This window comes from Microcaecilia unicolor, chromosome 3 (assembly GCF_901765095.1).
Source record: "Microcaecilia unicolor chromosome 3, aMicUni1.1, whole genome shotgun sequence".
Lineage (NCBI taxonomy): Eukaryota > Metazoa > Chordata > Amphibia > Gymnophiona > Siphonopidae > Microcaecilia > Microcaecilia unicolor.
In genome coordinates this window covers 280,239,564-280,257,308 of record NC_044033.1, presented here as the reverse complement: position 1 = coordinate 280,257,308, position 17,745 = coordinate 280,239,564, and the positions used below count along the sequence as shown (strand labels likewise).

The window sequence follows — 17,745 nt, the reverse complement described above, 5'->3', positions numbered from 1 at the left end:
CGACAATCCACTCTGGGGTCACCAGAGGCATTCCCGCAGACAATTTGTCTGTCTGCATCCACCAGCTCAGCGCCTTGCGCACTGCTGGGTCCAAGGGAAGGCGCACAGCATAATCCTCCGACATCGGAGTCCAGCGCTGCAGCAAGGAGTGTTGAAGTGGTCTCATATGAGCCCTGGCCCAGGGCACTACTTCCATCGTGGCCGTCATAGAGCCCAACAGCTGCACATAGTCCCAAGCCCGAAGAGGAGAGGCTCCCAGGAACTGGTCCACCTGAGCCTGAAGTTTGACAATCCGATTGTCTGGCAGGAACACTCTGCCCACTTGGGTGTCGAATCGAACTCCCAGGTACTCCAGGGACTGAGTCGGGCGCAGCTGGCTCTTCTCCCAGTTGATGATCCATCCCAGGGAGCTCAAAAGAGCAACTACCCGGTCCACAGCTTTGCCGCACTCTGCATAAGAGGGGGCTCGGATCAACCAGTCGTCCAGATAAGGATGGACTTGTATCCCTTCCTTTCGGAGGAAGGCCGCGATGACCACCATTACTTTGGAAAGGGTCCGCGGAGCAGTAGCCAACCCGAATGGGAGGGCTCTGAACTGGAAGTGTCGTCCCAGGACTGCAAAACGCAGGAAGCGTTGATGAGGAGGCCAGATGGGAATATGCAGGTACGCTTCCTTGATGTCCAAGGAAGCCAAGAACTCTCCTGCCTTCACTGCCGCTATAACAGATCGGAGAGTCTCCATGCGAAAGTGCCGCACTTTCAAGGCCCGATTGACCCCTTTGAGGTCGAGGATAGGCCGGACAGAACCTCCTTTCTTTGGTACCACAAAGTAAATGGAGTAACGTCCCTTGCCAAGCTGACTTTCTGGCACAGGAACGACCGCGCCCAGGCGGATCAGATTGTCCAAGGTCTGCTGCACTGCCACAGCTTTGACCGGAGACTTGCAGGGAGAGAGTACAAACCCATCTTTTAAGGGTCGGCAGAACTCTAGCTTGTAGCCGTCTCTGATGACTTCCAGCACCCACGCGTCTGAAGTTATTGTGGTCCACTCGCCCAGAAACGAGGACAGCCGTCCTCCAATCTGCACTGGGGCGTGGACCAAGGCCCCGTCATTGGGTACGAGACCCTGGGGGAGGACCGGAGGAAGCACCTCCGGGACGGCGGTCTCTGCGAAAGGAATGCTGCTTGGGGGAGAAATTCCTCTTGAAGGAAGAGGGGGCAGAGGAACCCGACTTGCCCGGGCGATACCGACGGGCTTCCTGCAACCGTCCTCTGGAGGTACCAGGACGAGTACTAGCCCGAGCCCTGACCTCTGGTAATTTCTTGCCCTTAGACGTGCCGAGATCGGTCACGATTTTGTCCAGCTCGACCCCAAAGAGCAGCTTGCCTTTAAAAGGCAATCTAGCCAGGCGGGATTTAGAGGCGTGGTCAGCAGACCAATGTTTCAGCCAAAGCCACCGCCGCGCAGAGATTGTCTGAGCCATGCCTTTAGCTGAGGCCCTCAAGACATCATACAGCAAGTCTGCCAAATAGGCTAAGCCCGATTCCAGGGCCGGCCAATCAGCCCTCAAGGAATGATCCGAGGGGGAAGCCCGCTGCACCATAGTCAGGCACGCCCTGGCCACATAGGAGCCGCAAACTGAGGCCTGCAAACTTAAAGCAGCCGCCTCAAAGGACGACCTTAAGGCCGCCTCCAATCTTCTGTCTTGGGCGTCCTTTAGGGCCGTGCCACCTTCCACCGGCAACGCCGTTTTCTTAGTCACCGCAGTGATTAAGAATCCACGGTAGGCCACAGATAGGCCTCACGTTCACTCACAGCCAAAGGATAGAGGCGGGACATAGCCCTAGCCACTTTAAGGCTCGCTTCCGGGACATCCCATTGAGCCGAAATTAAGGTGTGCATGGCATCATGCACGTGGAAGGTTCTAGGCGGGCGCTTCGTCCCCAGCATAATGGCAGAGCCAACAGGGGCTGAGGGAGAGACGTCCTCCTGAGAGGAAATCTTCAAAGTGTCCATGGCCTGTAACAACAGGTTGGGCAAATCCTCTGGGCTAAAAAGCCGCGCTGCAGAGGGGTCATCCGCTCCATCCGAGCGGGGATCCGTCTCCTCCAAGGAATCCGCAAAGGACCGTTGGGAGACCTCAGACACGCTGCCCTCATCTACATCGGAGGAGACAAAGCCCTCCAAGGCCTGGGAATCAACCCGAGGGCGTTTACCTCTGGGAACCTCAACCTCTTTACCAGACGAGGGAGCAGGGGCAGCGTTTTGCATGAGGAAAGCCTGATGCAGCAGCAAAACAAACTCGGGGGAGAAACCCCCCAGACTGTGCACTTCCGCAGCCTGGGCAACAGCCCTAGACGCACCCTCAACCGGCGCTCGCAAGAGCGGGGGAGAGACATGCTGCGCATCCAAAATGGCGTCTGGCGCGACACTCCACGAAGGAGCCGCGCGGAAAGAACGGCGCTTAACTTTAGCCGCTTTTGTGCCGACGCCCAAATTAAGGGCGTTCATGGCATTAATGTCTCCAACCTCAAGGGCGGCCCACGAAGAAGCCGTCCGAGCCGCGTGGCCGGCCAAGATGGCGGAGGCGAGGAGCGGCGGATGGGCGTTTATGGCGGGAAAAACCGCCACGCCGGAGGAAGGACCGGGACATTCATCGGTCACGAAACTGTCACCCAACAAGGGCGAATCAGGCTGTAAGACCCCCGCATCCCCTCTAAAAGCGCTCAAGCGATCCGGGGAGCGACCCTTTGCGCCCTCGCCCTCCGATGCCATATGCCACGAGGAGTAGAATCGGGGAACCCCCTGCCCGCTATAAAAAGGTAAAAATTACCTGCTGTCCGCTCCGAGCTGTAACGAACTGGTGTCCCAGTGAGTAGCTGCAATGAACGTTTAAATAAACGTCGAAATAAACGCCTTTAAGGACGTTTAAATTTTTTTTTTTTTTTTTTAACGGAGCCAGCGGGAGGGGGGAGAAAAGGAGGGACCTGGCACCACCAGGTTTGCACTTGCTCAAAAGAGCCCTCAACCCCAGGCACTCAACAAAACCTAAAAATTAGGCTTGGAGGCCTAGCCAGAGCTGCTGCTGTGTGTGACCACCACCTGCTGAGATAGAGAACATACTGAGGAGTTTCCGGCAGCACATGACCACATATAGGGAGGCAAAAGTTTGCTCTCTATCTCCACCTGCTGGTAGATGGACACAACCCACCAGTCTATGGATTGATCAGCTTGATGATATGGAATGTAACATTTCTCACAGAAACATGGAGTCAATAGCCCTAAGCATGACTAACTAAACAAACTGTACTGCCATGCTCTGAGAAAGGGGAAGAGGGAAAGAGTGGAAAACTTAGAGTAGGATCCCTAATCCTGATCCCTTTCACCCTTCCATGAATGATGTACACACACCCTGAACCTCCTCAAGGAGGGTTCAGAAATATTCTTATTGTAAATCACCTAGTGAAGCACAGGCATCTCTACCAGAAGACTTTCAGATAGTCAGTACTTTCCAAGCTGCAGCTTAAGGCTCTCGCTGCCACAGAACAGATGCAGGGGACTAATGGGTCTCCGACCTCGCCCCTGGAAATCTGTGAGAGACCCGAGGACTCCCACAGGAGTCTGCAAACCTCCCCAGGCCTCCTTTCTTAGAAGCCCTTTAATAACAAATATGAAGAAACTGGGAGTGATCCACACCAGTTCCCCAGTCACATTTCTGAAAAGCCTACATATAAAACTGCCTGAATCGCAAGCAAATCATGCCCCTGGGGAGCGCTGGGGCTTCAGCATTGCCATGTGGAGTGGAAAGATGGCGCCATCAAATGCGAACGCACATCCAAGAAAACAACTGCCCTGCGCCCACCAAAATGAGCTGGGAGGGAAGGAGCACACCGCTCCACGGAGTTGGGCTGTACAGTGGATCTCCAGCACGGGAAACTGCAGCAGCCAAGTGGCTCCCACACTGAGAGCAGCTTTTGCTCTGCCCACTGGCACAGATAGGATAATGACTACTCACCCCTCAGGAATCGCTGTCGCATGCCAAGTCAGTCCTCACACCATTCAGCCAGTACTGCAAACCGGCATGAGCTTGCCATGCTGGAGAAATCTCAGACTGAGAAGATTTTTTTTGTTTGTTTGTTTGTTTGTTTGTTTGAAACGGTGTCAAAACGGCATTTTTTTTTTTTTCATTTAAGGCAGGAGAGGACGCCGGAGCAAAAGAAACCTCATACTCCTTTTAAAGTCAGGAGAGTGAGAACCACAAACCCCAGTCAGACAGAGAGGAGGTGTTGAAGGGGGAGGGAGGGACCTGACACCACCAGGTGTGCACCCAAGTCCCGGGACACCTCAGACCCCAGAAGCTCAACTAGACCCAGGGGACCAGGCCAGGAGTCAATCAATCCAGAGTTGCACAGATATGACCATCCACCTGCTAGAAAGAATACTGAAATTAGGGTGACTGCACATGACCACATATAGTAAACCTCTGGAGTTCTCTCTATCGCCACCTGCTGATAGAGGGACATAACCCATAAGTCTCTGGATTGATCTGTGGGATGCTATGGAAAGCGCATTAAGTACATAGAAGGCACTTCTATAAGGACGACGCCAAAAACGAATGTAAATGGCCTGCATAACGGCACACACACATGTAAATGCCAATATTCTTCTACATGCTAGTCTATAACATGGCACCTAAATGCAATGGCGGATAATTTGAAGGTGTGTATACACATGGCAGAGTCTGGGTGGAGTTTAAAGTTACACCTTACCAGCTCAAAGGCTGGTATACGTGGTCACGCCTAAAATATAGGTGCATATTTGACCTGTTATGCTAAATGGAAAGAAAAGTAAGTTCCAAATCGGTGCATTCTCAGCATCTAAAAATAGATATCCTTCTGTAGATTTACTCCCTTAATGTGCAAATTAGCACAATTGTTGAAGTGACTTGACACTTAGCACATGCTAATTCGTGTTTAAAGTGTATAGCTTGGAAAAGGGCATGAAACAGACACTGACCGTGCTTTGCAGTTAATGCACTGTAATCACTCATTAACTGTTACTGTACCAGATAACACAGAACGCTTGATGCCATCTCAACAGGTAGCATAAAGTATGTCCAAATTATCCGCAACGCAGTTTACATATGGTAAACCCCACATACTCTAATCACTTCAAGGGCAAAGCAGTGCAGGCAGCATAATAGCATAGTAACATAGTAGATGACGGCAGAGAAAGACCCGCACGGTCCATCCAGTCTGCCCAACAAGATGGACACAAATAGCCCTAAACAACTAACAAACAGCTGAAAAATAACTGTAGTTTACCTTTTTCTTTGCAAACCGCATGCTGAAACAAATTGCTCAACTTTGGAAAAACCGGCTTTATGACGTGTATCTGAAATTTGAAAAATAAGTCATTCAATTATTTTATAAAGTTAATTTACATGAACAATCCAATACAGCAAACCATGTGTATATCATAACAAATGTAAATGTAAGCCAAAAACATAGTAGATGATGGCAGATAAAGACATGTAAAGTCTGAATAACAAGATAAGCTCTTAGCATAATTTTGTTTGGTTCCATTCTTTTTCCATATAGAATGTAGGGGGCAATACCCTTGATTTAATTTTGGGGCCAGAGGGTGTGTGTCAGGAACTGAATTTGCAGTTCTGGATTTTAGAAAAGTTTCATATTAGGAGTCACCACCCAAACACAAGCATAAAACTGAAAACACCAATATAATGGCCATAATATTCTCTGTTCTCAACTTTCTGGCTATTTTGAGAAGCACTATTACATTCTAAGAATGTTATGACTTCACAACTTTTTTCCATTCCCTTACCTGGTGTATATATTTTATCATAATTAACTTTATAGTACTACTTAAACACTTATAAACTTTATTTTGTAACCCCATAATATTTATGTTTCAATCTTTTTTATTGTGGTAAACCATCAAAGCAACAACACAGTATATAATGTCTATTCTGACAAATACAGGCATACACTTTGCACATGTGTGTGTAAGTTCTCAGTTGCCCGTCTAACAGGTCTGGTTACGGCGTTTCAAGATGGCGGCACGCCGCAATCTCGGATGAGACCTCTAGACGACGGCAGTGAAATTAACCTATTTCTACATTACCAGTATGCCGCATACGAAGCGTAAAGGAGCGGTTAAGACCGGAGCCTCGGCGGTCAGGACCTCCTCCCCATCACAGCCATCAATCGAAAGGTTCACCTTGAGGACTCCAGAAATATCCACCGGGAGCCGCCCTGCTGTCTCTTTGCTGGGAGAGCTACGAGACTTGGGGCTCGATGTTACTCTTTCACCCCGGGAGCCCAACATACCGCCTGTGCCCGAAGGTTCTCCCTCTCCTATTGGGACGCCCGAAACGGAAGTCGTCGAAGGGGTTTCCCAAGCAAGAGGTCAGGAAGGGAGTACAACAGACGGAGGCTTGAAGCCAGCCCGTTATCAAGCTTACAGATTTTCTCTGGTTAAACCCCAGACGGTAACTTTAGAGAGCATATGGGATGCTCTCCAACAACTCGATACTAAACTTACTGACTCAACAGAAAGAATGGCAGCACTTGTGAGTACCGTGGACAATCTTTCTAAATCTATAGAAACAATTAAAATTGACTCTAAAACCCAAATGGTTCAGCTTAAAACTGAAGTGGAAAAGATTCAAGGAACTTCTACTATGCTAATAAAGGACAATGCTGTTATGCATAGGAAGCTTGAACAACTAGAAAATTATAATCGTACATTAAATTTGCGATTTTTAAATTTTCCACAAGCCACTGGGATCTCTCCTTTAGAAGCCTTTAAAAAATATCTGATAGAGGTCTTGAAATATTCCCCAGAACATATTCCTCCAATTAATAGAACTTACTATATTCCACAAAAGAAGAAAAGTGAACCAGGAATGGATATAGAGTCACAAAGGAAAACAAAATGGACAAAATCTGAACTTAATGGAACTTTTAGAGTCCTCATTAAATGAGGATTCTGAAAGAAATACTTTAATAGTGTCCTTTATATTTGAGCAAGATTTAGAAGCAGTCAAACGATTATTCTTCAGACACACACAGTCCCTTTTTTGTGGGGCGAAAATATGGTGTTGCCAAACAAACACAGGAAAGAAAAAGGGCATTTTTAGCTATTAGAAAGGAGGCCCTAGAAATAGGAGCCTCCTTTTATTTGAATTATCCTTGTAAATGTGTGATAAAATATTTAGGGCTTAAATACATCTTCTTCAATCCTGAACATTTGAAAGCATTTATAGATTTAAAAAAATTGTCAGTAACTTAGTAGCTGATATTGGGCTGATTTAAGTTGATGTCTGGATAGGCGTGTTAAGCTATATACATGTTTAAATTGTTTTATGTGGTTTTCTTTCTCCCGGAATATTGTTTAAACTGCCCCCCCTTCCATATTGTGGTCTAAAGAAGATTATATACAAAAATTTTGATTGTATTTATCTGCAATACTTATGCCTATCTGTATTTCTTTACAAGTGTTATCACTTGAGATGTAAGTCTTGAAAAGTAAATAAAAATTAATAAATAAATAAATAAATAAAAATAACAGGTCTGGTTACATCACCTTTTCTGTTTTATTCCCCCCCCCCCCCTTATCCCCCCTAGCCCCCCTTCCCCCTCATCCCCAACAATCCTTAACCACCCCGTGCTGTCTGCTGCCACATTTGCTTATTTCCAGTCTGGCGAAGAGGGGCAGCCTTCGGGGGCTAATCGGGAAGTGTATTGGGTTATGTCCAATAGAAAAGGTATCTTGTTTTCTTTTCCATGTTTTGTTTTGTTTGATTTCTATTGATAACCATAAAACTTACAATTTTGTTAATAGCATAACAATAGTAAATACTGGCTGTCAGAAAACACATAAATCGTTTTGAATATTGACCTACAGAAGGTGAAGTACAATTGTCCCCTTAGAATGGTCTAAGGTTTGGCAATTAAAATTCAATGCGAAGAAATGCAAAGTGATGCATTTAGGGAGTAGAAACCCACGAGAGACTTAGGTGTTAGGCGGTGAGAGTCTGATAGGTACTGAGGGGGAGAGGGATCTTGGGGTGATAGTATCCGAGGATCTGAAGGCGACGAAACAATGTGACAAGGCGGTGGCCGTAGCGAGAAGGTTGCTAGGCTGTATAGAGAGAGGTGTGATCAGCAGAAGAAAGGAAGTGTTGATGCCCCGGTACAAGTCGTTGGTGAGGCCCCACCTGGAGTATTGTGTTCAGTTTTGGAGGCCGTACCTTGCGAAGGATGTTAAAAAAATGGAAGCGGTGCAAAGAAAAGCTACGAGAATGGTATGGGATTTGCGTTCCAAGACGTATGAGCAGAGGCTTGCTGACCTGAACATGTATACCCTGGAGAAAAGGAGGAACAGGGGTGATATGATACAGACGTTCAAATACTTGAAAGGTATTAATCCGCAAAAAAATCTTTTCCGGAGATGGGAAGGCGGTAGAACGAGAGGACATGAAATGAGATTGAAAGGGGGCAGACTCAAAAAAGATGTCAGGAAGTATTTTTTCACGGAGAGAGTGGTGGATGCTTGGAAAGAAAAGGAGGAACAGGGGTGATATGATACAGACGTTCAAATACTTGAAAGGTATTAATCCGCAAAAAAAATCTTTTCCGGAGATGGGAAGGCGGTAGAACGAGAGGACATGAAATGAGATTGAAAGGGGGCAGACTCAAAAAAGATGTCAGGAAGTATTTTTTCACGGAGAGGGTGGTGGATGCTTGGAATGCCCTCCCGCGGGAGGTGGTGGAGATGAAAACGGTAACGGAATTCAAACATGCGTGGGATATGCATAAAGGAATCCTGTGCAGTAGGAATGGATCCTCAGAAGCTTAGCCGAAATTGGGTGGCGGAGCAGGTGGGGGAAGAGAGGTTGGTTGTTGGGAGGCGAGGATAGTGGAGGGCAGACTTATACGGTCTGTGCCAGAGCCGGTGATGGGAGGCGGGACTGGTGGTTGGGAGGCGGGAAATACTGCTGGGCAGACTTGTACGGTCTGTGCCCTGAAAAAGGCAGGTACAAATCAAGGTAAGGTATACACATATGAGTTTATCTTGTTGGGCAGACTGGATGGACCATGCAGGTCTTTTTCTGCCGTCATCTACTATGTTACTATCCCCGCCTCTACCCCTCCCTACTAAGACACATAACCTAAACATAAGTCTCTTCACGGATCGACACAACAAAAGTTGACCTCTAGAAATTTAGCAGGTGACTCCGGGCTGCTGGTGTGAGGGTCCGCCACAAAGGGGACCAACATTGTTGAAATTTCTTCCCCGCCACTGAGTCCAAATTAAAGTTCTCTTGATGCTCTAAGCGCATTAAAAATAACATTTTGACTCTCCACGACTGTTTGGTGGGTGGCTTTCTTGATATCCATTCTGCCAGGATCACTTGCTTGGCAGCAATAGTTGCTTTAGTCACAAATTCAGTATAGCCTTTGGGTTTGGGCGTACCCAGCCTAGCATGTCCAAACAACAGGGCAGCATCATATATCCAACTTGAGTTCCAAAATTTGCGATACATAAGTTATAATGTCTCTCCAAACTTTTTCCACTGCTCTACAGCTCTAGAACATGTGGCCCAGTGTTGCCCCATCTCCACCACATTTGGGGCACGAGCCCCAAGGGGACACTCCCATGTGGAAGGCTCTACGAGGGGCTATGTACAAACACATCACAAATTTATATTGCACTTCCCAGTGACTCGCTGCTTTGGTTAGGCGTCTGATAGATAGGATATGTGTTTTCACCTGTGTGGCCTGAATGTTAGTCGACAAGTTCTCTTTCCACTGCTCTGCCAGCCGAGAATAATCTATTTCCGCTGCTGTGTCCCAGATGTGTCTATGGTGATAGGTGAGTGGTACCTCCTGTTGCGCCTCCATTGAGAATGCTGTTGCCAGTTCTTCTTGCACGTCCTCTGCCAACCATTCCCATGATAATGAATCAACATAATGTTTGAGTTGTAAGTAGTAAAATTTGTCCTGTTCCACTAACCCAAACTCCCTCTGTAGATCTGGGAACGGCTTCATCTTGCCCTCTACAGTAAGCACTTGCAGGAGGTACTCCACCCCTTTTTGCTTCCACTTGTGGAACACTGCATATAGATTTCCAGGTGCAAAGTTCCTGTTTCCACACATGGACCTGAACGGCGTTGCTCTAGCTGAGAATTTGTGCAGACGGCAAATCCAAGCCCACGTCGCTTTAGCAGATGGCATTATCCCCGAATACTTACATAAGTACATAAGTAATGCCACACTGGGAAAAGACCAAGGGTCCATCGAGCCCAGCATCCTGTCCACGACAGCGGCCAATCCAGGCCAAGGGCACCTGGCAAGCTTCCCAAACGTACATTCTATACATGTTATTCCCGGAATTGTGGATTTTTCCCCAAGTCCATTTAGTAGCGGTTTATGGTCTTGTCCTTCAAGAAACCGTCTAACCCCTTTTTAAACTCTGCCAAGCTAACCGCCTTCACCACGTTCTGCGGCAACGAATTCCAGAGTTTAATTACGCGTTGGGTGAAGAAAACATTTATCCGATTTGTTTTAAATTTACTACACTGTAGTTTCATCACATGCCCCCTAGTCCTAGTATTTTTGGAAAGCGTGAACAGATGCTTCACATCCACCTGTTCCACTCCACTCATTATTTTATATACCTCTATCATGTCTCCCCTCAGCCGTCTCTTCTTCAAGCTGAAAAGCCCTAGCCTCCTTAGTCTTTCTTCATAGGGAAGTCGTCCCATCCCCGCTATCATTTTAGTCACCCTTCGCTGCACCTTTTCCAATTCCACTATATCTTTCTTGAGATGCGGCGACCAGAATTGAACACAATACTCAAGGTGTGGTCGCACCATGGAGCGATATAATAGCATTATAACATCCTCACACCTGTTTTCCATATCTTTCCTAATAATACCCAACATTCTATTCGCTTTCCTAGCCGCAGCAGCACACTGAGCAGAAAGTTTCAGTGTATTATCGACGACGACACCCAGATCCCTTTCTTGGTCCGTAACTCCTAATCTGGAACCTTGCATGACGTAGCTATAATTTGGGTTCTTTTTTCCCACATTTATCACCTTGCACTTGCTCACATTAAACGTTATCTGCCATTTAGCCGCTCAGTCTCCCAGTCTCGTAAGGTCCTTCTGTAATTTTTCACAATCCTGTCGCGAGTTAATGACTTTGAATAACTTTGTGTCATCAGCAAATTTAATTACCTCGCTAGTTACTCCCATCTCTAAATCATTTATAAATATATTAAAAAGCAGCAGTCCTAGCACAGATCCCTGAGGAACCATACTAACAACCCTTCTCCATTGTGAATACTGCCCCTTTAACCCCACTCTCTGTTTCCTATCCTTCAACCAGTTTTTAATCCACAATAGGACTTTTCCTCCTATCCCATGACCCTCCAATTTCCTCTGTAGCCTTTCATGAGGTACCTTGTCAAACACCTCTTGAAAATCCAGATACACAATATCAACTGGCTCCCCTTTGTCCACGTTTGTTTACTCCTTCAAAGAATTGAAGTAAATTGGTCAGGCAAGATTTCCCCACACAAAAGCCGTGCTGACTCGGTCTCAGTAATCCATGTCCTCGGATGTGCTCTGTAATTTTGTTTTTAATAATAGCCTCTACCATTTTCCCCAATTCTGGGATGGGACCTCCTCCCACGTGTAGGTAGTTTGAAAAGTGTATTCCGGGCACCATTTGTAACTCCAGAGTGGTATTGGAAAACTCCTCTGTGCCGCGGAACCAGTCATTTATATGACGCATCCAACAGGCCACTGTTAGGTGCTGTACGTTTAGTAGTCCGAGTCCTCCATATTCCACCAGGATGGTTAAAGTGGACAGTGGAAGACGTGCCTTTTTCCCGTGCCAAAGAAACTTTTGTATAAAGCGAATGCTACATACCTGTAGAAGGTATTCTCCGAGGACAGCAGGCTGATTGTTCTCACTGATGGGGTGACGTCCACGGCAGCCCCTCCAATTGAAAACTTCACTAGCAAAGGCCTTTGCTAGTCCTCGCGCGCCCATGCGCACCGCGCATGCGCGGCCGTCTTCCCGCCCGAACCGGCTCGTGTTCGTCAGTCCCATATGTAGCAAGACAAAGACAAGGGAAGACACAACTCCAAAGGGGAGGCGGGCGGGTTTGTGAGAACAATCAGCCTGCTGTCCTCGGAGAATACCTTCTACAGGTATGTAGCATTCGCTTTCTCCGAGGACAAGCAGGCTGCTTGTTCTCACTGATGGGGTATCCCTAGCCCCCAGGCTCACTCAAAACAACAAACATGGTCAATTGGGCCTCGCAACGGCGAGGACATAACTGAGATTGACCTAACAATTTATCCAACTAACTGAGTGTAGCCTGGAACAGAATAAACATGGGCCTAGGGGGGTGGAGTTGGATTCTAAAGCCCGAACAGATTCTGAAGCACTGACTGCCCGAACCGACTGTCGCGTCAGGTATCCTGCTGCAGGCAGTAATGAGATGTGAATGTGTGGACAGATGACCACGTCGCAGCTTTGCAAATCTCTTCAATAGTGGCTGACTTCAAGTGGGCTACCGACGCTGTCATGGCTCTAACATTATGAGCCGTGACATGACCCTCAAGAGCCAGCCCAGCCTGGGCGTAAGTGAAGGAAATGCAATCTGCTAGCCAATTGGATATGGTGCATTTCCCCATAGCCACTCCCCTCCTGTTGGGATCAAAAGAAACAAACAATTGGGCGGACTGTCTGTTGGGCTGTGTCCGCTCCAGATAGAAGGCCAATGCTCTTTTGCAGTCCAATGTGTGCAGCTGACGTTCAGCAGGGCAGGAATGAGGACGGGGAAAGAATGTTGGCAAGACAATTGACTGGTTCAGATGGAACTCCGACACGACCTTTGGCAAGAACTTAGGGTGAGTGCGGAGGACTACTCTGTTATGATGAAATTTGGTGTAAGGGGCCTGGGCTACCAGGGCCTGAAGCTCACTGACTCTATGAGCTGAAGTAACTGCCACCAAGAAAATGACCTTCCAGGTCAAGTACTTCAGATGGCAGGAGTTCAGTGGCTCAAAAGGAGGTTTCATCAGCTGGGTGAGAACGACATTGAGATCCCATGACACTGTAGGAGGTTTGACGGGGGGCTTTGACAAAAGCAAACCTCTCATGAAGCGAACAACTAAAGGCTGTCCCGAGATCGGCTTACCTTCTACACGGAAATGGTATGCATTGATTGCGCTAAGGTGAACCCTTACAGAGTTGGTCTTGAGACCAGACTCAGACAAGTGCAGAAGGTATTCAAGCAGGGTCTGTGTAGGACAAGAGCGAGGATCTACGGCCTTGCTGTCACACCAGACAGCAAACCTCCTCCATAGAAAGAAGTAACTCCTCCTAGTGGAATCTTTCCTGGAAGCAAGCAAGACGTGGGAGACACCCTCTGACAGACCCAAAGAGGCAAAGTCTACGCTCTCAACATCCAGGCCGTGAGAGCCAGAGGTTGGGATGCAGAAGCGCCCCTTCATCCTGTGTGATGAGAGTCGGAAAACACTCCAATCTCCACGGTTCTTCGGAGGACAATTCCAGAAGAAGAGGGAACCAGATCTGACGCGGCCAAAAGGGAGCAATCAGAATCATGGTGCCTCGGTCTTGCTTGAGCTTCAACTAAGTCTTCCCCACCAGAGGTATGGGAGGATAAGCATACAGCACCTTCCCCCCAGTCCAGGAGGAAGGCATCCGATGCCAATCTGCCGTTGGCCTGAAGCCTGGAACAGAACTGAGGGACCTTGTGGTTGGCTCGAGATGCAAAGAGATCTACCAAGGGGGTGCCCCACACCTGGAAGATCTGGCGCACTACTCGGGAGTTGAGCGACCACTCGTGAGGCTACATGATCCTGCTCAACCTGTCGGCCAGACTGTTGTTTACGCCTGCCAGATATGTGGCTTGGAGCACCATGCCGTGACGGCGAGCCCAGAGCCACATGCTGACAGCTTCCTGACACAGGGGGCGAGATCCGGTGCACCCCTGCTTGTTGATGTAATATATGGCAACCTGGTTGTCTGTCTGAATGTGGATAATTTGATGGGACAGCCGATCTCTGAAAGCCTTCAGAGCGTTCCAGACCGCTCGCAACTCCAGAAGATTGATCTGCAGGTCGCGTTCCTGGAGGGACCAGCTTCCCTGGGTGTGAAGCCCATCGACATGAGCTCCCCACCCCAGAAGAGACACATCCGTAGTCAGCACTTTTTGTGGCTGAGGAATTTGGAAAGGACGTCCCACAGTCAAATTGGACCAAATCGTCCACCAATACAGGGATTTGAGAAAACTCGTGGACAGGTGGATCACGTCTTCTAGATCCCCAGCAGCCTGAAACCACTGGGAAGCTAGGGTCCATTGAGCAGATCGCATGTGAAAGCGGGCCATGGGAGTTACATGAACTGTGGAGGCCATGTGGCCCAGCAATCTCAACATCTGCCGAGCTGTGATCTGCTGGGACACTCGCACCCGCGAGACGAGGGACAACAAGTTGTTGGCTCTCGTCTCTGGTAGATAGGCACGAGCCATCCGCGAATCCAGCAGAGCTCCTATGAATTCTACTCTCTGCACTGGGAGAAGGTGGGACTTTGGATAATTTATCACAAACCCCAGTAGCTCTAGGAGGCGAATAGTCATCTGCATGGACTGTAGAGCTCCTGCCTCGGATGTGTTCTTCACCAGCCAATCGTCGAGATATGGGAACACGTGTACCCCCAGCCTGCGAAGTGCCGCTGCTACTACAGCCAAGCACTTCGTGAACACTCTGGGCGCAGAGGCGAGCCCAAAGTGTAGCATACAATACTGGAAGTGACGTGTGCCCAGCTGAAATCGCAGATACTGTCTGTGAGCTGGCAGTATCGGGATGTGCGTGTAGGCGTCCTTCAAGTCCAGAGAGCATAGCCAATCGTTTTCCTGAATCATGGGGAGAAGGGTGCCCAGGGAAAGCATCCTGAACTTTTCCTTGACCAGATATTTGTTCAGGGCCCTTAGGTCTAGGATGGGACACATCCCCCCTGTTTTCTTTTCCACAAGGAAGTACCTGGAATAGAATCCCAGCCCTTCTTGCCCGGATGGCACGGGCTCGACCGCATTGGCGCTGAGAAGGGCGGAGAGTTCCTCTGCAAGTACCTGCTTGGACAATTTGGAGGTTTGGAGGCCAAATTGAGGGTGTATCCTTGCCGGACTATTTGAAGAACCCACTGATTCCGGTTATGAGAGGCCACCTTTGGTGAAAAACTTTCAACCTCCCTCCGACCGGCATATCGCCCGGCACTGACACTTGGATGTCGGCTATGCTCTGCTGGAGCCAGTCAAAAGCTCGTCCCTTGCTTTTGCTGGGGAGCCGAGGGGCCTTGCTGAGGCGCACGCTGCTGACGAGAGCGCTGGGGCTTAGCCTGGGCTGCAGGCTGTCGAGGAGGAGAATTGTACCTACGCTTATCAGAAGAGTAAGGAACAGTCTTCCTTCCTCCATAAAAATGTCTACCTGTAGAGGTAGAAGCTGAAGGCTGCCGGCGGGAGAACTTGTCGAAAGCGGTATCCCGCTGGTGGAGCTGCTCTACCACCTGTTCGACCTTCTCTCCAAAAATATTGTCTGCACGACAAGGCGAGTCCGCAATCCGCTGCTGGATCCTATTCTCCAGGTCGGAGGCACGCAGCCATGAGAGTCTGCGCATCACCACACCTTGAGCAGCGGCCCTGGACGCAACATCAAAGGTGTCATACACCCCTCTGGCCAGGAATTTTCTGCACGCCTTCAGCTGCCTGACCACCTCCTGAAATGGCTTGGCTTGCTCAGGGGGGAGCTTGTCCACCAAGCCCGCCAACTGCCGCACATTATTCCGCATGTGTATGCTCGTGTAGAGCTGGTAAGACTGAATTTTGGCCACGAGCATAGAAGAATGGTAGGCCTTCCTCCCAAAGGAGTCTAAGGTTCTAGAGTCCTTGCCCAGGGGCGCCGAAGCATGCTCCCTAGAACTCTTAGCCTTCTTTAGGGCCAAATCCACAACTCCAGAGTCGTGAGGCAACTGACAGCGCATCAGCTCTGGGTCCCCATGGATCCGGTACTGGGACTCGATCTTCTTGGGAATGTGGGGATTACTTAAAGGCTTGGTCCAGTTCGCTAGCAATGTATTTTTTAGGACATGATGCATGGGTACTGTGGACGCTTCCTTAGGTGGAGAAGGATAGTCCAGGAGCTCAAACATTTCAGCCCTGGGCTCGTCCTCCACAACCACCGGGAAGGGGATGGCCGTAGACATCTCCCGGACAAAGGCCGCAAAAGACAGACTCTCGGGAGGAGAAAGTTGCCTTTCAGGGGAGGGAGTGGGATCAGAAGGAAGGCCATCAGACTCCTCGTCAGAGAAATATCTGATGTCCTCCTCCTCCTCCCACGAGGCCTCACCATCGGTATCAGACACAAGTTCACGAACCTGTGTCTGAAGCCGTGCCCGGCTCGACTCCGTGGAACCACGGCCACGGTGGGAGCGTCGAGAGGTAGACTCCCTCGCCCGCACCGGCGAAACTCCCTCCGCCGACGTCGTCGGGGAGCGTTCCTGGGAGGCGACCGCAGTCGGTACCACAAGCGGCACCGATGTCGGAGACCTCACCCCGGGCAAGGGACCAGCCAGCGCCTCACTCGACGGTACCGGTGGCGCAAGCACCCCCGGTACCAGAGGGGAAGGGCGCAACAGCTCTCCCAGGATCTCTGGGAGAACGGCCCGGAGACTCTCGTGCAGGGCAGCTGTGGAGAAAGACATGGAAGCCGATGCAGGAGTCGAAGTCAGAGTCTGTTCCGGGCGTGGAGGCTGTTCCGGGCTGTCCAAGGTGGAGCGCATCGACACCTCCTGAACAGAGGGTGAGCGGTACCGACGCGGGAAGGAGACCGGTGTCGATGCTTCTTTGACTTTTTCAAACGAAGCATGTCACCGGAACTTCCCGGTACCGACGAGGACGTAGAATCCAGCCGTCGCTTCCTCGGGGCCGAGGACGAAGAAGGTCGGTCTCGGGGGGGCTGTACCGCAGGAGCCCTCAGGGTAGGGGGAGACCCACCCGAAGGCTCACCGCCACCAGCAGGGGAATGGACAGCCCTCACCTGCACTCCAGACGAAGCACCACCGTCCGACGACATCAGCACTGCCGTGGACGTCACCCCATCAGTGAGAACAAGCAGCCTGCTTGTCCTCGGAGAATTTTGGTTAGCTTCTTCTCGTCTTCCTTTTTCAGATATAATGGTATAGTTCGAAATACGTATAACCATTTGGGAATAATATACATATTATAAAGGGCGATCCTTCCTAAAAGCGCAATGGGCAGTGATCTCCACATGTTCAACTTCTCCTTTGTCTCTGCTAATAGTCTCCTGATGTTTTCTTTATATAAGGCTCCTAGATTTGCAGGCAATTGTATTCCTAAGTATGTGATTGGGTTCTGTGTCCATGTCAGGTTTTGGGGACCATTCCACTTGCCCACCCTCTCTGCGTTAACTGGGAGAATAAATGATTTATTATAATTCAATCTAAACCCCGAAAATTCTCCATATCTCTCAATCTCTCTCAGCACTACTTCTAAGGAGCTGTTAGAGTCTGTCAAGATCAGTAGTAAGTCGTCCGCATACGTGAACACCTTCAGGTGACGGTCTTCCACCTCAACTCCCTTTACCCTCTCGTTGTGTA

At 49.2% G+C, this 17,745-nt stretch overlaps 1 protein-coding gene across 1 annotated transcript in view; it reads right to left on the bottom strand.

Moving 5' to 3' along the window:
• Window positions 1-17,745, bottom strand: part of TARBP1 (TAR (HIV-1) RNA binding protein 1) — a 919,966-nt gene that overhangs the window by 865,029 nt on the left and 37,192 nt on the right. The window contains exon 3 of the mRNA XM_030198123.1: window positions 5,326-5,395. Within this exon, the coding sequence (XP_030053983.1) occupies window positions 5,326-5,395 (70 nt within the window). The remainder of the gene's footprint in view (window positions 1-5,325; window positions 5,396-17,745) is intronic.